Source organism: Chiloscyllium punctatum, chromosome 28 (assembly GCF_047496795.1).
Source record: "Chiloscyllium punctatum isolate Juve2018m chromosome 28, sChiPun1.3, whole genome shotgun sequence".
Taxonomy (NCBI): Eukaryota; Metazoa; Chordata; class Chondrichthyes; order Orectolobiformes; family Hemiscylliidae; genus Chiloscyllium; species Chiloscyllium punctatum.
The window spans coordinates 9,803,900-9,825,967 of NC_092766.1; the positions used below are offsets into that span (position 1 = coordinate 9,803,900).

A 22,068-nucleotide genomic window follows, 5' to 3' on the forward strand; every position below is an offset into this window, starting at 1 on the left:
CTGTGAGGACACTGTTAATACAGTGGGGCACTGTACGGACACTGCTCATACAGTGGGACACTGTGAGGACACTGTTAATACAGTGGGGCACTGCGAGGACACTGCTCATACAGTGGGACACTGTGAGGACACTGTTAATACAGTGGGGCACTGCGAGGACACTGCTCATACAGTGGGACACTGTGAGGACACTGTTAATACAGTGGGGCACTGCGAGGACACTGCTTATACAGTGGGACACTGTGAGGACATTGGTCATACAGTGGGGCACTGTGAGTACACTGCTCATACAGTGGGGCACTGTGAGGACACAGTTAATACAGTGGGGCACTGTGAGGACACTGCTCGTACAGTGGGACACTGTGAGGACACTGCTCATACAGGGGGGCACTGTGAGGACACTGCTCATACAGTGGGGCACTGCGAGGACACTGCTCATACAGTGGGGCACTGTGAGGACACAGTTAATACAGTGGGGCACTGTGAGGACACTGCTCATACAGTGGGGCACTGTGAGGACACTGCTCATACAGTGGGGCACTGTGAGGACACTGCTCATACAGTGGGACACTGTGAGGACACTGCTCATACAGTGGGGCACTGTGAGGACACTGCTCATACAGTGGGACACTGTGAGGACACTGCTCACACAGTGGGGCACTGCGAGGACACTGTTCATACAGTGGGACACTGTGAAGGCACTACTTATACAGTGGGGCACTGTGAGGACACAGTTAATACAGTGGGACACTGCCAGGACACTGCTCATACAGTGGGGCACTGTGAGGACACTGCTCATACAGTGGGGCACTGTGAGGACAGTTAATACAGTGGGGCACTGTGAGGACACTGCTCATACAGTGGGACACTGCGAGGACACTGTTAATACAGTGGGACACTGTACGGACACTGCTCATACAGTGGGACACTGCGAGGACACTGCTCATACAGTGGGACACTGCGAGGACACTGTTAATACAGTGGGGCACTGTGAGGACACTGCTCATACAGTGGGACACTGCGAGGGCACTGTTAATACAGTGGGGCACTGTGAGGACACTGCTCATACAGTGGGACACTGCGAGGACACTGTTAATACAGTGGGACACTGTAAGGACACTGCTCATACAGTGGGACACTGCAAGGACACTGCTCATACAGTGGGACACTGTAAGGACACTGTTAATACAGTGGGACACTGTACAGACACTGCTCATACAGTGGGACACTGCGAGGGCACTGTTAATACAGTGGGGCACTGTGAGGACACTGCTCATACAGTGGGACACTGCGAGGACACTGTTAATACAGTGGGACACTGTAAGGACACTGCTCATACAGTGGGACACTGCGAGGACATTGCTCATACAATGGGGCACTGTGAGGGCACTGCTCATACAGTGGGACATTGCGAGGACACTGCTCATACAGTGGGACACTGCGAGGACGCTGCTAATACAGTGGGACACTGCGAGGACACTGCTAATACAGTGGGGCACTGTGAGGACACTGCTCATACAGTGGGACACTGCAAGGACAATGCTCATATAGTGGGACACTGCAAGGATACTGCTAATACAGTGGGACACTGCGAGGACACTGCTAATACAGTGGGACACTGCGAGGACACTGCTCATACAGTGGGGCGCTGTGAGGACACTGCTCATACAGTGAGGCACTGCGAGGACACTGTTAATACAGTGGGGCACTGTGAGGACACAGTTAATACAGTGGGGTACTGTGAGGATACTGCTCATACAGTGGGGCACTGTGAGGACACTGCTCATACAGTGGGACACTGCGAGGACACTGTTAATACAGTGGGACACTGCGAGGACACTGCTCATACAGTGGGGCACTGCGAGGACACTGCTCATACAGTGAGGCACTGCGAGGACACTGCTAATACAGTGGGACACTGCGAGGACACTGCTAATACAGTGGGGCACTGCGAGGACACTGCTCATACAGTGGGACACTGCGAGGACACTGCTCATACAGTGGGGCACTGTGAGGACACTGCTCATGCAGTGGGGTGCTGTGAGGGCACTGCTCATACAGTGGGGCGCTGTGAGGACACTGCTCATACAGTGGGGCACTGCATGTGCACTGCTCATATAGTGGGGCACTTTGAGGGCACTGTTAATACAGTGGGACACCGCGGGGACACTGCTAATACAGTGGGACACTGCGAGGACACTGCTAATACAGTGGGACACTGCGAGGACACTGCTAATACAGTGGGGCACTGCGAGGACACTGCTAATACAGTGGGACACTGTGAGCACATTACTCATACCTTGTGCGGTGGGTGCAGTGATTCCCGACGGCTGGAACGTGGAGCTGATGTTTGTACAGATACCAGTATTGTAGATGGAACTTCCGCACTTCTGCGACCAGAGGGGAGCACACACCTGGAAGCAGATGTCGAGAATACCTGGGTTACTGTGATCCGTTTCTGTCTCCACTTTGTAAACCAACAGAGAGCGTGCAAAACAGGTGGTGATGACGGGCATACATAAACTTGGATAAAGGATCGGTTAGCCCTCAACCTGTACCTAGTGAAGGTCACTGGAATGAGTTCTGAGCCCTCAACGATTTACTATTGACATCCATATCACTGATTTGGTTGCTAGATTTTCCAATGATCCTAACCTATCAGGGAAAATACATTGCCAAGAGCAGGTAAAGGGTCTGCAAAGGTTCAAGTTAAGTGACTGAGCAAAATATTGGCAGATGGATATAATGCGATAGCTGGGGAGTTGCCAAACAAAGAGACCTCAGGGTGCAGCTGCATAGTTCTTTGAAAGTGGAGTTGCAGGTAGACTGGGTGTTGAAGCAGGCATTTAGCACATTTGCTGTCATTGGTCAGAGCATTGAGTCCAGGAGTTGGGGCATATGACATGGATGTAAAGGACATTGGTGAGGTCACTTTTAGAATACTCCATACAATTATGGTTCCCATTCTATAGGAAGGATCCTGTTGAACCTGAGAGGGTACAGAAAAGATTCACAAGGATGTTGCCAGGATTGGAGGATTGGAATTTTGGGGAGAGGCTGAATAGGCTGATTTTTGTTTACACTAAAGCTTTGGAGATTGAGGGGTGACCTTACAAAGGTTTATAAAATCATGAAGGGCATGCAGAGGGTTAATAGCCAAGGTCTTTTTCCTAGGGTGGGGAAGGTCAAAACCAGAGGGCATAGGTTTAAGGTGAGAGGAGACAGATTAAAAAGGGAGCTAAGGTACGTGTATGGAACGAGCTGCCAGAGGAAGTGGTGGAGCCGGGTATAATAACAACATTTAAAAGGCATCTGGATGCGTATATAAAAAAGAAGGGTTTAGAGGGATATGGGCCAAATACAGGGTCAGGTTGGGATGTCTTGTCTGTGTGAACAAGTTGGACCGAAGGGTCTGTTTCCATGTTGTATGACTATTTAAATGGAGAAAAATTGCAGGATTTGGTGGTAGAGAGAGAATAGATTTCCTGGGACATTAACCACGGGAACTGAGTATGCAGGTACAACACGTGATTAGGAAGTTGTCATTTAAGCAAAATGGGAATAAAAGTCAGGATTATTACTACAGCTGCACAAGGCATGAGTGCGATAATATCTGGAGTATGGTGTACTGTTATGGTCTCCTTATTTGATTAAAGATATAATTATGTTAGAAGCAGTTCATTCCCGGTATGAATGGTATACCTTATTGAGAAAGGTTGAACAGGACGGATCCATATTCATTGGAGTTTAGATGAATGATTTTATAGAAGAATCTGAGGGGATTCGATAAGGTAAAATAACTCAAAACACACATACTCACGCTTTCTTCAGAAAGAAAATGGATTTCACTCTGCTACAGTTGACATTTTAAAAAGTAATTTTCCAATCACTAACATTATTCTTGAAGACAAAAAGGTTAAAGCATAGAATGCTCCAAAGTCTGCTGTCTTGCCACGTGTGACCGAGTCACACACAGTCATCGCTGGAGTTTTGGCAGACACAGCTTGCTCAGGAAATACAATACCAAGAATTCCTTCAAACAATTTTTCACAAGATCAAACCGGTTTTGCCTTTGACTCAACAATGAGATGTTTTATTCAGCCATGGGAGAGTTTAATTGAGCAACACTTCCTCCCAGGTGTTGTGTTCCCAACTACTTCCAGATACCAGAGCACTCTCCAAACAGCAGAATAAGCAGCTATCAAGTCAATTTCTAAAAAGGCTTGTTTAAAAGCATCTCCAATAACCACAGTGAATTTTCAAAACCTCTTTAAAGAAACCACTCCAGGTGTTTCAACAAAATTTGAAATAAATCCAGTTTACTACAATCCTTCAATCTGAAGTCCTCCAAGTAATACTAAATATGAATTGTCTTACAAAATACAAAATAAAATGGGGAGGTCACAGAGAGATCTTTCTGCAGAAAAGATGACTGGAACCTGTAAGTGCAGCTCATGCCAGCTGTGTCTCATCACAATAACTCACCACAATTTGGGGTGGTACAGTGATTTGCACTGCTACCTCACAACACCAGGGATCTGGGTTCGATTCCACCCTTGGGTAGCTGTCTGTGTAGAGTTTACACATTCTCCCTGTGTCTGCGTGGGTTTCCTCTGGGTGCTCTAGTTTCCTCTCACAATCCAAAGATGTGCAGGTGAGGTGAATTGGCTGTGGGAAATGAAGGGATAGGGTGGGCCTGGGGACGATGCTCTTTGGAAGGTTGGTGTAGACTCGATGGACTAAATGGCCTGCTTCCACGCTCTAGGGATTCTATGATAACTCAGCTCCCCTGCCCATTATGGTCTCTCCACCCCTGAACCCAGTGGAACACAACACAAGAAGCAATTCAGGGGACAGCGGGGATGAGAGGTCTGATCTCTTCTGCAATAAATCTTAAAACTGAACAGTATCCCAGCAGTGAATATTGCTAAATGCTAGCTATGAGATCAATGGTGACTGTGAGTGGCACTATAAAAGGCCTCCTCCTAACCTCACACAAGGTCCAGGAAACCGTGTCAAATTACAGGCAGCTGCTTAGAGGAGAGAAAGGAACATATCAGAGAAACTAGTAGGTGGGGAAGAAAGACCTTCCTTATCACACAGTCATAGAACAATGAGCATTACAGCACAGTACAGGCCCTTCAGTCCTCAATGTTGCACCAAACTTTGAACCCCTCTAACTTACACTATTTCATTCTCATCCATATGTCTATCCAATGCTCATTTAAATGCCCTTGAACTTGGCCAGTCCACTACTATTGCAGGCAGTGTGTTCCACGCCCCTATTACTCTGAGTAAAGAAACTACCACTGACATCTGTCTTATATCTATCACCCCTCAATTTAAAGCTGTGTCCCCTCATGCTAGCCATCACCATCTGAGGAAAAAGTCTCTCACTGTCCACCCTATCTAATCCTCTGATTATCTTATTTAAGTCACCTCTCAACATTCTGCTCTTTAACGAAAACAGCCTCAAGTTCCTCAGCCTTTCCTCATAAGACCTTCCCTTCCTACCAGGCAACATCCAAGTAAATCTTCTCTGAACCCTTTCCTAAGCTTCCATATCCCTCCTATAATGCGGTGACCAGAACTGTACGCAATACTAGATTAGATTAGATTACTTACAGTGTGCAAACAGGCCCTTCGGCCCAACAAGTCCACACCGCCCTGCCGAAGCGCAACCCACCCATACCCCTACATCTACCCCTTACCTAACACTACGGGCAATTTAGCATGGCCAATTCACCTGACCTGCACATCTTTGGACTGTGGGAGGAAACCGGAGCACCCGGAGGAAACCTACGCAGACACGGGGAGAACGTGCAAACTCCACACAGTCAGTCGCCTGAGGCGGGAATTGAACCCGGGTCTCTGGCGCTGTGAAGCTCTAAGAGTTTTGTACAGCTGCAAACATGACCTCATGGTTCCGAAACTCAATCCCTCTACTAATAAAAGCTAACACACTGTATGCCTTCTTACCAACCCTATCAAGCTGGGTGGCAACTTTCAGGGATCTATGTACATGTACACGGAGATCTCTCTGTTCATCTACACTACCGAAAATCCTAGCATTAGCCCAGTATTCTGCATTACTGTTACTCCTTTCAAAGTGAATCACCTCACACTTGTCCGCATTAAACTCCATTTGCCACCTCTCAGCCCAGCTCTGCAGCTTACCTATGTCCCTTGGTAACCCACAAAATCCTTTGGCACTATACACAACTCTACTGACCTTAGTGTCGTCCAGACATTTTCTAACCCACCCTTCTACGCCCTCATCCAGGTCATTTATAAAATAGACAAACAGCAGCAGCCCCAAAACAGATCCTTGCAGTACACTACAAGTAACTGAACTCCAGGATGAACATTTCCATCAATCACCATCCTCTGTCTTCTTTCAGCTAGCCAATTTCTGATCCAAACAGCTAAATCACCCTCAATCCCATGCCCCTGTATTTTATGCAATAGCCTACCATGAGGAACCTTTTCAAACACCTTACTGAAATCCATATACACCACATCAACTGCTTTATCCTGATCTATCTGTTTGGTCACCTTCTCAAAGAACACAATAAGGTTTGTGGGGCATGATCTACCCTTCACAAAACCATGTTGACTATCATCAATCAAATCATTCCTTTCTAGATGCTTATAATTCCAATCTCTTATAACTTTTTCCAACACTTTACCCACACCCGAAGTAAGTCTCACTAGTCTATAATTCCCAGGGTTGTCTCTAATCCCCTGCCTGAACAAGGGAACAACTTTTGCTATCCTCCAGTCTTCTGGTACTATTCCTGTAGACAATGTTGACATAAAGATCAAAGCCAAAAGCTTGACAATATCCTCCCTGGCTTCCCAGAGAATCCTAGGATAAATCCCATCCGGCCCAGGGGACTTATCTATTTTCACACTTTCCAGAATTACTAACACCTCCTCTTTGTGAACCTGAATCCCATCTAGTCTAGTAACCTGCATCTCAGTATTCTCCTCGACAACAATGTCTTTTTCCAGTGTGAATACTGACGAAAAATATTCATTTAGTGCTTCCCCTATCTCCTCTGACTCCACACACAACTTCCCACTACTATCTTCGATTGGCTATAATCATATTCTAGTCATTCCTTTATTTCTGATATACCTATAGAAAGCTTTAGGGTTTTCCTTGATCCTATCCGTCAACGACTTCTCATGTCCCCTCCTGGCTCAGTTGTAACCCGCAAGCGCCCTAGCTGAGCCTTCACACCTCATCCTAATGTGAGTCTTCTTCTTTCTCTTGACAAGAGCTTACATTTTTAGTAAACCATGGCTCCCTTGTTCGACAACTTCCTTCCTGCCTGACACACAACACGGTCCAATCAGTCCACGCTGACCATAATCCCAAACTAAACTAGTCCCACCTGCCTGCTCCTGGCCCATATTCCTCCAAACCTTTCCTCTTCACATACTTATCCAAATGTCTTTTAATCATTGAAATTGTACCCACATCCACAACTTCCTCAGGAAGTTCATTCCACGTGCAAACCACCCTCTGTGTAAAGAATTTACCCCTTCAGCTTTTTTAAAATCTCTCTCTTCTCACCTTGAAAATGTGCCTCCAAGTCTTGAAATCCCCCACCCTAGAGAAAGGACACTCTGTCTGCACCCCTCATGATTTTGTAAACCTCTATAAGGTCACCTCTCAATCTCCTGCGCTGCAGTGAAAACAGCCCCCGCGTATCCAGCCTCTCCTTTATAACTCAGACCGTCCATTCCCGGCAACATCCTGGTCAATCTCTTTTGAACCTTCTCCAGCTTACTAATATCCTTCTTGTAGTGGGTGTCATTTGGTTGGTGTATTGTGGCTGCTGTTATTAAGAAATGTTGGCCTTGGGATTTGGAGGAATAATATGAAAAAGTGCTGCTGGACAGCTTGGGGCTGGTTGGGCTTTGCCTGAGCTCGTGGACTGCAGCTTGTGGACTATTATCCACTCGGCTGGGTTAGATTTGAAACCAAACATCCCAAAGTATCAAAGTCAATGTGATCAGAGACCAATGAACCTGCTTACCATGAACCAGTGCTTACCATGAGACCAGTGCTTACCATGAACCAGTGCTTACCATGAACCAGTGCTTACCATGAGACCAGTGAACCTCTTACCATGAGACCAGTGAACCTCTTACCATGAGACCAATGAACCTGCTTACCATGAAGCCCTGGGAGTTCCGGGTCAGTGTCATGCCAAAGTGTGTGTTCTTCATATCATCAGAGATGTTTTTCAGAGCTGCCTCCCCTGCAGCAATGTAGACAAACAAAAGAGACATCTATCATTGAACAGAGAATAATTGAAGCATTCTGCTCCATAAATATATGTTCACTCTCATTAAACTGAAGCACCACACCAGAAATTACACCTCACTCATTAAGGACTATCCTCGCACTTCATCGCTCTGCGTAAAGACATCTTGGTATTTTGTGACATCTGTTCTGGGAACAACCTCCCAGACTGCATGGGATTATGAAGAGTAAAGTTCCTTCTCTAATGACCCCATCAAACACTCCCAGGACAGGGACACCATGGGGTTAGATACAGAGTAAAACTCCCTCTACACTATCCCCCCATCAAACACTCCCAGGACAGGGACTGCACGGGATTAGATACAGAGTAAAACTCCCTCTACACTGTCCCCATCAAACACTGCCAGGACAGGGACAGCACGGGGTTAGATACAGAGTAAAACTCCCTCTACACTGTCCCCATCAAACACTGCCAGGACAGGGACAGCACGGGGTTAGATACAGAGTAAAGCTCTCTCTACACTGTCCCCATCAAACACTCCCAGAACAGGGATACCATGGGGTTAGATACAGTGTAAAGCTCTCTCTACTCTTTTAAAGTGGAATTAAAGTTCCTTTGATAATGAATCCATCAAACATTCCTAAGCCAGGTACAGCACACAGTTCGAAATAGACCCTCTACTCTTTTAAATTGACCATAATGCTCTCTCTACATTTTTTACCAATATATTAAGGTTTACTCGACACTGTCCCCCCATCAAACCCTCCCAGGACAGGGGCAGCACGAGGTTAGATACAGAGTAAAGCTTCCTCTACACTATCCCCCCATCAAACACTCCCAGGACAGGGGCAGCACGGGGTTAGATACAGAGTAAAGCTTCCTCTACACTATCCCCCCATCAAACACTCCCAGGACAGGGGCAGCACAGGGTTAGATACAGAGTAAAGCTTCCTCTACACTATCCCCCCATCAAACACTCCCAGGACAGGGGCAGCACAGGATTAGATACAGAGTAAAGCTCCCTCTACACTATCCCCCATCAAACACTCCCAGAACAGGGGCAGCACGGGGTTAGATACAGAGTGAAGCTCCCTCTACACTATCCCCCCATCAAACACTCCCAGGACAGGGGCAGCACGGGGTTAGATACAGAGTGAAGCTTCCTCTACACTATCCCCCCATCAAACACTCCCAGGACAGGGGCAGCATGGGGTTAGATACAGAGTAAAGCTTACTCTACACTATCCCCCCATCAAACCCTCCCAGGACAGGGACAGGGACAGCATGGGGTTAGATACAGAGTAAAGCTCCCTCTACACTGTCCCCCCCATCAAACACTCCCAGAGACAGGGACAGAAGAGGTTAGATACAGAGTAAAGCTCCCTCTACACTGTCCCCCATCAAACACTCCCAGGACAGGGACAGCACGGGGTTAGATACAGAGTAAAGCTTCCTCTACACTGTCCCCCATCAAACACTCCCAGGGACAGGGACAGCACGGGGTTAGATACAGAGTAAAGCTCCCTCTGCACTGTCTCCCCATCAAACACTCCCAAGGACCAGTTCAGCACGGGGTTAGATACAGAGTAAAGCTCCCTCTACACTGTCCCCCATCAAATACTCCCAGACCAGGGACAGCACGGGGTTAGATACAGAGTAAAGCTCCCTCTGCACTGTCTCCCCATCAAACACTCCCAAGGACCAGTTCAGCACGGGGTTAGATACAGAGTAAAGCTCCCTCTACACTGTCCCCCATCAAATACTCCCAGACCAGGGACAGCATGGGGTTAGATACTGAGTAAAGCTCTCTCCGCACTGTCCCCCCCATCAAACACTCCCAGACCAGGGACAGCATGTGTTAGATACAGAGTAAAGCTTCCTCTACACTGTACTCCCCATCAAACACTCCCAGGACAGAGACAGCACGGGGTTAGATACAGAGTAAAGCTCCCTCTACACTGTCCCCATTAAACACTCCCAGGACAGAAACAGAACAGGGTTAGATACAGAATAAAGCTTCCTCTACACTAAGCCCATCAAACACTCCCAGGAACAGGGACAGCAAGGGTTACATAAAGAGTAAAGTTCCCTCGACACTCTTAAACTGCAACTAAAGTTCCCTCTTTACTGTGCCCACCAAACACTCCCAGAACAAATGCAACAGTCTGTGCTGCTGACAGATTTCAGCTGATGTTAATCCTGGTCCCTCACACATGCAATGTCCCTCCACACCTTGAGTCAATGGCTATATCTTTCATGGTGGTTTTCCCACTCTGTCTCCATGTTGTGATATCAATGTGACTGAAATGTTTTACCAGAGTTTAGTTTCATGCAGTTGGAGCTCCTTTTATTCGATATGTTACATCGGTATATGTCGCCGTTCTTGCTCTTGGCAATGCCGTCCCGGGGGGCACTGACCAGTAACCTGCCAACATAAAGGTTAAAAACAACCCACGGTTTGGCTAGTATTTTGGAGTCAAGGTACTCGTTTCACAGAGCATTTAAGAACATCATGCATACAGGTCGAGCTGCTGTAACAACATTTTGTTAATGCAAATTCGCTACTAGGCGATTGAGAAATTGGGGATACTTTTTATAGCGCGAGCTTTTAAAGTGTGTACTGTATTGGTTATAACACAATTCCATCCCAATTAGTTCAATTGGTGCTGCTGCTTTCTTATAACATGGAATTGCATGAGAACAGAAATATCCCATTATGATTAGATTCCCTACAGTGGGGAAACAGGCCCTTTGGCCCAACCAGTCCACACCAACCCTCCAAAGAGCAACCCACCCAGACCTATTCCTCTCTGACTAATGCACCTAACACTACGGGCAATTTAGCATGGCCAATCCACCTGACCTGCACATCTTTGGACTGTGGGAGGAAACCAGAGCACCCATGCAGAATGTCCAAACTCCACACAGTCAGTCACCCGAGGCTGGAATTGAACCTGGGAATCCTGGTGCTGTGAGACAGCAGTGTTAACCACTGAGCCACCGTGCCACCCAACCAGCACTAACTGTAAGAGCAGCTGGTGGGCCATTCAGCCCATTGTGACTGCTCTGTCATTGAATGGAATTGTGGCTGATCTAATCATCCTCAACTCCACTCTCCTGCCTTTCCCCTGGAATCCTTGGTTTCTTTACTGATTAAAAATCTGTCTATCACAGCCTTGAAAATACTCAACAAGCCAGCCACAGCAACCCTCTGCCAAAAATAATTCCACAGATTCACGACTCTGAGAGAAGAAATTTCTCCTCACCTCTCTTAAGTGTGCAACCATTTCATTATGAGATCCTCTGATTCTAGACTCTCCCATGAAGGGAGATAACCTTCCAAATCTACCCCGTCAACTTCCAAAAGGAGTGCTTCAACTCATCTCCGAGACCAGTGCCTGTTACATAAACAGTCAGGGTGTGGGGTGTCTGAGGAGAAATTCTCAAAAATACATAATTCCCCATTGATCTGGGCATCATGCTGTTTCTCAAATTACCTCCAGGAAAGGGAGAGGGACCCCGTACCCCAGTGAGAGTCAGCCCCTTCAGGAGAGGGAGAGGGACCCCGTACCCCAGTGAGGGTCAGCCCCTTCAGGAGAGGGAGGGGGATCCCGTACACAAGTGAGAATCAGCCCCTTCAGGAGAGGGAGGGGGAACCCCCTACCCCAGTGAGGGTCAGCCCCTTCAGGAGAGGGAGGGGGATCCCGTACCCCAGAGAGGGTCAGCCCCTTCAGGATGGTGAGGTGGACCCCGTACCCCAGTAAGAGTCAGCCCCTTCAGGAGAGAGAGGGGGACCCCGTACCCCAGTGAGTGTCATCCCCTTCAGGAGAGGGAGGGGGATCCCGTACACAAGTGAGAATCAGCCCCTTCAGGATGGTGAGGTGGACCCCGTACCCCAGTGAGGGTCAGCCCCTTCAGGATGGTGAGGTGGACCCCGTACCCCAGTAAGAGTCAGCCCCTTCAGGAGAGAGAGGGGGACCCCGTACCCCAGTGAGTGTCATCCCCTTCAGGAGAGGGAGGGGGATCCCGTACACAAGTGAGAATCAGCCCCTTCAGGATGGTGAGGTGGACCCCGTACCCCAGAGAGAGTCAGCCCCTTCAGGAGAGAGAGGGGGATCCCGTACACAAGTGAGAATCAGCCCCTTCAGGATGGTGAGGTGGACCCCGTACCCCAGTGAGGGTCAGCCCCTTCAGGAGAGGGAGGGGGACCCCGTACCCCAGTGAGAGTCATCCCCTTCAGGAGAGGGAGGGGGATCCCGTACCCCAGTGAGGGTCAGCCCCTTCAGGATGGTGAGGTGGACCCCGTACCCCAGAGAGAGTCAGCCCCTTCAGGAGAGAGAGGGGGACCCCGTACCCCAGTGAGAGTCAGCCCCTTCAGGAGAGAGAGGGGGACCCCGTACCCCAGTGAGTGTCATCCCCTTCAGGAGAGGGAGGGGGACCTGAGATTTATTAATGAGGGAGGAATAAAGTGAGCATCTCGTAATGGTGGTAGCAGCATGTTTGCTGACTACCAGTAAACAACAAAAAATTACTGAAAATTGAATGTACTTTATGAAAAGTGATTTGATGCCAAGTTCTGGTGGTAAATCCAAATTGCAGGGTGGTGACCTGGTAACTGCTTTTTGAACTCAGGGTTGCTGCCTATGTTTTTGCAACTCTCTCATTTTGGCTGTGGGCCTTTCACAGGTGGTTTGTGTTACCTCTTGGTCATCAGAAGGTGTGATTTAATTTCCAAGTAAGGCTTCGGAGGGAGGTGAGTCTCAATTTAATTTTATTCCTCCCTTTTCTGTTTGTGATGAGACTCTGAGAATCCCTACAGTGTGGCTAATCAGCCCATGGCGATCCTCAGAATAGCATCCCACCCAGACCCACATCCTTACCCTATCCCTGTATTTCCTATCCTGCACATCCCTGGACACTATGGGGCAATTTAGCATGGCCAATCCACCCTAACCTGCACATCTTTGGACTGTGGGAGGAAACCCATGTAGATGCAGGGGAGAATGTACAAACTCCATACCAACATTCGCCCGCGGGTGGAATCGAACCTGAACCCGCTGGGAGACGGCCGTGCTAACCACTGACCCACTGTGGCACCCTGACCTTATATTCAGTTATTTAAACCTCAGCTGAACAAATACAGAAGTGAAGTGAACTCAATGCCTCACATGATCGGATGCAGATGAATTAAAAAGATCAACGGTTATCTCTCCTATCTGTCTCTGTCTCTTTCTGTCCCTCTCTCAGAGTTTCCTTGTGACCATTCCTCATTCCTCAATGTAAGTCCATAGCATCTCATGTGAAATGAGAACTAAGTGTGTGGGGGTCTAGATGAAGGAACTGAGAACATTCTCGCTAACTTTGCAGACAATACAAAGATAGATAGAGGGCCGGGTACATTGAGGAGGTGGGGAGGGTGCAATAGAATTTGGAGAAAGTGAGGACTGCAGATGCTGGAGATCAGAGTCGAGAGAGTGGTGCTGGAAAAGCACAGCAGGTCAGGCAGCATCCGAGGAGCAGGAGAATCGACGTTTCGGGCAAAAGCCCTTCATCAGTCATTCCTGATGTTAATCTGTAATAAACCCAGTGAGAATTCAGCAATAACACCTTCACCTGGAGAATGGGGAGAATGTGGGAATCACCATTCCAAAGGCTCACTGATGTGGACAGTCAAGATGCACTTAAAGGAAAGCTAGATAAGAACAAAAGGTGAAAGGTACAGGAAGTAGGTAAGTTGAGGAAACCTGGTCAGCACAGACAAGTTGGGCCAAAGGGCCTTTTTCCATTCTATATGACTCCATGATTCTATTCCAGATGCAGAAGGGTGGAAGATATAAACACCAGCATGGACTGGGAAGGGAATGATGTCTCTGCTGTGCACATGCCCAGAGCTGTCTGGAATTCCTCATTCTTGCTGGAGTTCAGCTGCTTGGAGTTTGGTCTCACCAAGGTGTAAGCAGCTTCCTGTGAATTGAACCGTACTCTCACCCATGGTTCATATGCATACATCCCAACAGGGATTGCTGCTTTGTAATTCCTGAGAAGGTGACTTAGTCACCTCCACCCTGCTCCCATCCACACCCCATCCAGCCAAGGCTGGCCCAGGTGATCTGAGATAAATTTATACTATTCCAGTTCAGGCAGCGAATCAACAACATTGCCACATCAGTAAGAGTGACCTGGACTATTTAGAAAGCTTATTTATAAAGTGTTCCTATAAACACAGACTATCAGTGTTCTTTGTGGGCTATCAGAATACTCTATTCATATTGTTAATGTCTGAAACCTGGACACAATAATGAAGGCAAGTAAGGGGACCCCAGCTCAGTCTGGAGGAGCCTCAGCCACTCCCTTATTTAACAGGTACAAGGTCCTAGTCAGTACTTCATGCAGAATGGCAAAGATTACATAGTAGATCAGCAAACTGCAGTACAGAGGTCAGGGACTAGGAGGTTGTGAAGGCGTTGGGAGAGAGCAGAACATTTTTCTGATAGGTGACACTATATACTGATATACCACAGTTCTACACAGCTGTGGCCAGGAGTTCTGAAGATGGTGTTGTCTGCTCAGGGGTTAAGGACATCTCCCTGTGGCTGCAGAACTGGGATTGGGGAGAGGAGGAGCCAGGTGGTGCTAACAACGTAGGTACAATGAAGAAAGAAGTTCCGCTGAGAGAATTTAAGGGGCAAATTAAAATGCAAAACCTGAAAGGTAGTAATTTCTGTGTCACCATACAAGCCAAGTGAGAGATGTGAATGTCTCTAGGAGTGGTAAGGGAGGCAGGAGTTCCAATCATTAGGAACAGGCCCCTGGAGATAGAGTTAACTTACAATGGGACTGGTATCCTAATGGATTAAATAACCAGAGCTGCACGTACAGCTTTAAACTGAAATAGCTGGGAGGAGTTGGGAGGTTGGGGGAAGGTGGAATACATGAATAGTAAAACGTGTAAACTAAAGATTAACGACCTGAAACATTAACCCTGATTCTCTGTCCTCAGATAAAGTGTGCTAGTATTTTCTATTCTAATTTCAGAATTCTAACATCTGCAGGAAATTGCTTTGGTAAATTTAAAGGAATGATTGGAGAGGGAATGGCTTAGTGGCATTATCTCTGAACTGTTAATCCAAGAAATGTTCTGGAGACCCAGGGTTGAATCCTGCTGTGGTAGGACCTGAATTAAATAAAAAATAAATCTGAAGTTAAGAGTGTAATTGTTGATTATAAAACGTTATAGCGCAGTGCAGGCCCTTCGGCCCTTGATGTTGCACTGCCCTGTGGATCCAATCTGAAGCCCATCTATCCCACACTATTCCATTTTCATCCATACGTCTATCCAATGACCATTTAAATGCCTTTAAAGTTGGTGAGTCTGCTACTGTTGCAGACAGGACGTTGCACACAGAGTCTGTCCTGCAAGGTTTTGTATATATAGATTATCAGTAAAAACCTGTCTAGTTCACAAATGCCCTTTAAGGAAGGAAACTACCATACTTACCTGGCCTGGCCTACGTGTGACTCCAGACCCACAGCAATGTGATTGACTCTTAAATGTCCTCTGGGCAATAAATACTGCCTAGTCAGTGACATCTTCATCCCGAGAATGAATTAAAGAATTATTTTAAAAATCAAATAAACAGCTTTTATACAAAGCACCAGGATCCCAGTTTCTATGGTCAGTTTGTGTTGTCAGGTGATGTTACTGTTGGATATGCTCGCTGTGTGTGTGTGTGCGCGTGTGTGTGTGTGCATGTCTGTGTGTGTGTGTCTCTGTGTGTGCATGTCTGTGTGTGTGTCTCTGTGTGTATGTCTGTGTATGTGTGTCTGTGCATGTCTGTGTGTGTGTGTGCATATATGTGTGTGTGTACGTGTGTCTGTGTGTGCATGTGTATGTGTCTGCACATGTCTGTGTGTGTATGTGTGTCTGTGTGCAACTGTGTGTGTGTATGTGTGTCTGTGCATGTCTGTGTGTGTGTATATATGTGTGTCTGTGTGCGTGTCTGTGTGTATGTGTCTCTGTGTGTGTATGTGTGTCTGTGCGTGTGTATGTGTGTCTGTGCATGTCTGTGTGTATGTATGTGTGTCTGTGTGTGCATGTCTGTGTGTGTATGTGTGTCTGTGCATGTCTGTGTGTGTATGTATGTGTGTCTGTGTGTGCATGTGTATGTATGTGTCTGTGCATGTCTGTGTGTGTATGCATGTGTGCCTGTGTGTGTATGTGTGTCTGTGTGTGCGTATGTGTGTCTGTGCATGTCTGCGTGTGCATATGTGTGTCTGTGTGTATGTGTGTCTGTGCATGTCTGTGTGTGTGTATGTGTGTCTGTGAATGTCTGTGTGTATGTGCATGTCTGTGTGTATGTATGTGTGTCTGTGTGTGTGTGTGTATGTGTGTCTGTGCATGTCTGTGTGTGTGTATGTGTGTCTGTGCATGTCTGTGTGTGTGCGTGTGTGCGCATGTGTGTCTGTGTGTGCACGTGTGTTTGTATGTGTGTCTGTGCATGTCTGTGTGCATGTGTCTGTGCATGTCTGTGTGCGTATGTATGTGTGTCTGTGTGTGCATGTGTGTCTGTGCATGTCTGTGCGTGTATGTATATGTATAGGTGAGCACTTTGGGGACAATGACCACAATTTGGTGACTTTTACTCTAGTGATGGAGAGGGATACGTGTGCACTGCAGGGCAAGAGTTATAGCTGGGGGCAGGGAAATTATGATACGGTGAGGCATGACTTAGGATGCATGGATTAGAAAAGTAGGCTTCAAGGGAAGGGCGCAATCGATATGTGGAGCTTGTTCAAGGAGCAACTATTGAGTGTCCTTGATAAGTATGTACCTGTCAGGCAGGGAGGAAAGGGTCGTGTGAGGGAGCCGTGGTTTAATAAGGAATTGGAATCCCTTGTTAAAGGGAAGAGGGTGGCCTATGTAAAGATGTGGCATGAAGGTTCAATTGGGGCGATTGAGAGTTATAAGGTAGCCAGGAAGGATCTGAAGAGAGAGCTAAGAGCAGCGAGAAGGGGACATGAGAAGTCCTTAGTTGGTAGGATTAGGGAAAATCCTAAGGCTTTCTATAGGTATGTCAGGAATAAAAGGATGACTAGGGTAGGAATAGGTCCAGTCAAGGATAGTAGTGGGAAGTTGCGTGTGGAGGCTGAAGAGATTGGGGAGATACTGAATGAATACTTTTCGTCAGTATTCACTCAGGAACAGGACATTGTTGCTGATGTGAATATTGAGTCACAATTAATTAGAATGGACGGCTTTGAGGTATGTAGGGAAGAAGTGTTGGAAATTCTGGAAAGGGTGAAAATAGATAAGTCCCCTGGGCCTGATGGCATTTATCCTAGGATTCTCTGGGAAGCTAGGGAGGAGATTGCAGAGCCATTGGCCTTGATTTTTATGTCCTCATTGTTTACAGGAATAGTGCCAGAAGACTGGAGGATACCAAATGTGGTTCCCTTGTTCAAGAAGGGGATTAGGGATAACCCTAGTAACTATAGGCCGGTGAGTCTCACTTCTGTTGTGGGCAAAGTCTTGGAGAGAATTGTAAGGGATAGGATTTATGAACATCTGGATAGGATAATGTGATCAAGGATAGTCAGCATGGTTTTGTGAAGGGCAGGTCATGCCTCACAAACCTTATTGAATTCTTTGAGAAGGTGACTAAGGAGGTGGACGAGGGTAAAGCAGTAGATGTGGTGCATATGGATTTTAGTAAGGCGTTTGATAAGGTTCCCCATGGTAGGCTACTGCAAAAAATACGGAGGTATGGCATTGAGGGTGCGTTGGAGGTTTGGATTAGGAATTGGCTGGCTGGAAGAAGACAGAGGGTAGTAGTTGATGGTAAAGGTTCATCTTGGAGTGCAGTTACTAGCGGTGTTCCACAAGGATCTGTTCTGGGACCATTGCTGTTTGTCATTTTTATAAATGACCTGGAGGAGGGGCTAGAAGGTTGGGTGAGCAAGTTTGCGGATGATACGAAAGTCGGTGGAGTTGTTGACAGTGAGGAAGGATGTGGCAGGTTACAGCGGGATATAGATAAGCTGCAGAGCTGGGCAGAAAGGTGGCAAATGGAGTTCAATGTAGGTAAGTGTGAAGTGATTCACTTTGCTAAGAGTAACAAGAAGATGGGGTATTGGCTAATGGTCGGATACTTGGTAGTGTGGATGAGCAGAGGGATCTTGGTGTCTATGTACACAGATCTCTGAAAGTTGCCACCCAGGTAAATAGTGCTGTGAAGAAGGCATATGGCGTACTGGCTTTTATTGGTAGAGGAATTGAGTTCCGGAGTCCTGAGGTCATGTTGCAGTTGTATAAGACTCTGTTGTGGCCGCATCTGGAGTATTGTGTGCAGTTTGTCGCCATACTATAGGAAGGATGTGGAGGCACTGGAACGGGTGCAGAGGAGGTTTACCAGGATGTTGCCTGGTATGGTAGGAAGATCGTTTGAGGAAAGGCTGAGGCACTGGGGGCTGTTTTCATTGGAGAAAAGAAAGTTTAGGGGTGACTTGATAGAGGTGTACAAGATGATTAGGGGTTTAGATAGGGTTGACCATGAGAACCTTTTTCCACGTATGGAGTCAGCTATTATGAGGGAACATAGCTTTAAATTAAGGGGTGGTAGGTGCGTATGTGTCTGTGTGTGTGTGTATGTGTGTCTGTGCATGTCTCTGTGTGTATGTATTTGTGTCTGTGTGTGCATATCTGTGTGTGTGTGTCTGTGCATGTCTGTGTGTGTGTAAGTGTGTCTGTGCATGTCTGTGTGTATGTATGTGTCTGTGTGCATGTGTGTATGTGTGTCTGTGCATGTCTATGTGTGTGTGTATGTGTGTCTGTGTGTGTATATGTATGTCTGTGTGTGTATGTGCAAGTCTGTGTGTGTGTCTGTGTATGTCTGTGTGTCTGTACATGTCTGTGTGTGCGTATGCATGTGTGTCTGTGCATGTCTATGTGTGTGTGTGTATGTGTGTCTGTGTGTGTATATGTATGTCTGTGTGTATGTGCAAGTCTGTGTGTGTGTCTGTGTATGTATGTGTGTCTGTACATGCCTGTCTGTGCGTATGCATGTGTGTCTGTATGTGTGTCTGTGCATGTCTGTGTGTGTGTCTGTGCATGTCTGTGTGTGTGCGTGTGTGTCTGTGTGTGCATGTGTGTGTGTATGTGTGTCTGTGCATGTCTGTGCATGTCTGTGTGTGCATGTGTGAGTGTATGTGTGTCTGCGCATTTCTGTGTGTGTGTATGTGTATGTGTGTCTGTGCATGTCTGTGTGTGTGTGTATGTGTGTCTGTGCATGTCTGTGTGTGCATGTGTGAGTGTATGTGTGTCTGCACATTTCTGTGTGTGTGTGTATGTGTGTCTGTGCATGTCTGTGTGTGTGTTTATGTGTGTCTGTGCATGTCTGTGTGTGCATGTGTCAGTGTGTGTGTTTGTGTGTGCATGTCTGTGTGTGTGCATGTGTGTGTGTATGTGTGTGCATGTCTGTGTGTGTATGCGTGTCTGTGCATGTCTGTGTGTGTGCGTATGTGTGTCTGTGCATGTCTGTGTGTGCATGTGTGAGTGTATATGTGTCTGTGAATGTCGGTGTGTGTGTATGTGTGCCTGTGCATGTCTGTGTGTGCATGTGTTAGTGTGTGTGTGTTTGTGTGTGCATGTCTGTGTGTGTGCGTGTCTGTGCATGTCTGTGTGTGCGTGTGTGTATGTGTATGTGTGTCTGTGCATGTCTGTGTGTGTGTGTATGTGTGTCTGTGCATGTCTGTGTGCGCATGTGTGTATGTGTATGTGTGTCTGTGCATGTCTGTGTGTGCGTGTGTGTATGTGTATGTGTGTCTGTGCATGTATGTGTGTGTGCGTGTGTGTATGTCTGTGCATGTCTGTGTGTGCGTGTGTGTGTTTGTGTGTCTGTGCATGTCTGTGTGTATGTGTGTCTGTGCATGTCTGTGTCTGTGTGTGTCTGTGCACGTCAGTGTGCGCGTGTGTGTATGTGTATGTGTGTCTGTGCATGTCTGTGTGCGTGCATGTGTGTGTGTCTGTGCATGTCTGTGTGTGCGTGTGTGTGTGTGTGTGTTTGTGTGTCTGTGCATGTCTGTGTGTGTGTGTGTGTGTGTGTGTGTGTGTATGTGTGTCTGTGCATGTCTGTGTCTGTGTGTGTCTGTGCATGTCTATGTGTGTGTGGAAAAGCCCAGATTCCTGATCACAAATACTATTCATTCACTCTGCTGGAAACTGGACCTCAGAATCTCAGTTCCCTGACTGGGGCTGTTAACCTGGTCCGCTGTCAGATTTTTAAAAAAGGGATACCAGACATCCTGTTCACTCTGAGAGCTGTCTCTGAGAGAGCCAGGTCAGTGTTAAGGACTCTCCACATCAAGGGTGATTTGGTGAGGGGACACCGGCCTTTATGGAGTTATTTCAGAAACAATGGGCTGAATGGCCTCCTCTTTCACTGAAGCAGTTCTGTGATTCTATGGTGTATATGCCTGATGGCCAGAGAGAAAACACACATGTGCAAACTAACACACACACACATGCACACACGCAGAAACACACACAGACACACACACACACACACACACACACACGCACACACAGACATGCACACACACACACACAGACACACACACACACAGACACACACACAGACACACACATACACAGACACACACACACACATGCACACCCAGACGCACACACACAGACACACACACACCCTCACACACACAGACGCACACACAGAAACACAAACACACACACACACGCACACACACAGAGACACACACATGCAAATACACACACACAGACGCACACACACAGAAATACAAACACACACACACGCACACATACAGAGACACACACATGCACATACACACAGAAACACACACACGCAAAGACACACACACACACACACACGCACACACACAGACACACAGAAACACGCACACATACACACACACAGACACACACACACATGCATACACACAGTTACACAGAAACACACACACACACACACAAACACACACACAGAAACACACACACACATGCACACACACATAGACACACAGAAACACACGCACACACACAGACACACAGATACAAGCACACACAGACACACAGAAACACGCACACGCACACAGACACACACACACACACACACACGCACACACACACCTCCTTGCAATTGCATGAAGAATGTCTATGTAAGTGAGATACTGGACTGTTGTCTGATACCTGAGGAACATATTCCAATGAGTCTCAGCCCCTCTGAAGGGGGGTGGGGGTGGTTGTTGAGAGAGAGAGTCACAGAAAACCAATCGGGGGCAGTGGCACACATGTGAAAGTTCTTCATCTGAGAAATATGGGATGGGGACTGACATGAGTCAGTGTAGGTATACTGCAGCCAATAATTCTGGGACTCTGTTCAAGAAGAATTTGATCAGTGAAGGAAATGATATCAGCAGATAGCACTGCTTTCAGACTGCAACAGTTCAGCCAAGTCAGAGCAACTCTGTCCAATACTCTCTCCTTTTGAACAGTTTCAAATCAGCCAAGTAATGAGAGAAACAGATGAGAAACTGGCACTGAGCAAGCAGAGAGCCACTCTATTCTCTAATTGAAGAGACAAAAAGAAAATTTCAGACCTGGAAATCAAATTCAACTTTTCCTGTTTTTTTTTGTAGAATCAGACATTGAGAATGACTCATTTTTGGAGTTAAAAATATTTTCCCCATTCTTTTTTCCTCCTCAAAATGATCCAGAGACATAACTGACCCAAATTAGCTCATTTCATAGTTATTGTTA

At 47.0% G+C, this 22,068-nt stretch overlaps 1 protein-coding gene across 1 annotated transcript in view; it reads right to left on the bottom strand.

Annotated features, from left to right (window-relative positions):
- LOC140453890 (integrin alpha-10-like) overlaps window positions 1-22,068 on the bottom strand; it is a 57,684-nt gene that overhangs the window by 10,873 nt on the left and 24,743 nt on the right. Inside the window, exons 3-5 of the mRNA XM_072548749.1 lie at window positions 10,595-10,704; window positions 8,188-8,273; window positions 2,300-2,414 (exon numbers count right to left, since the gene is read on the bottom strand). Of these exons, the coding sequence (XP_072404850.1) occupies window positions 2,300-2,414; window positions 8,188-8,273; window positions 10,595-10,704 (311 nt within the window). The remainder of the gene's footprint in view (window positions 1-2,299; window positions 2,415-8,187; window positions 8,274-10,594; window positions 10,705-22,068) is intronic.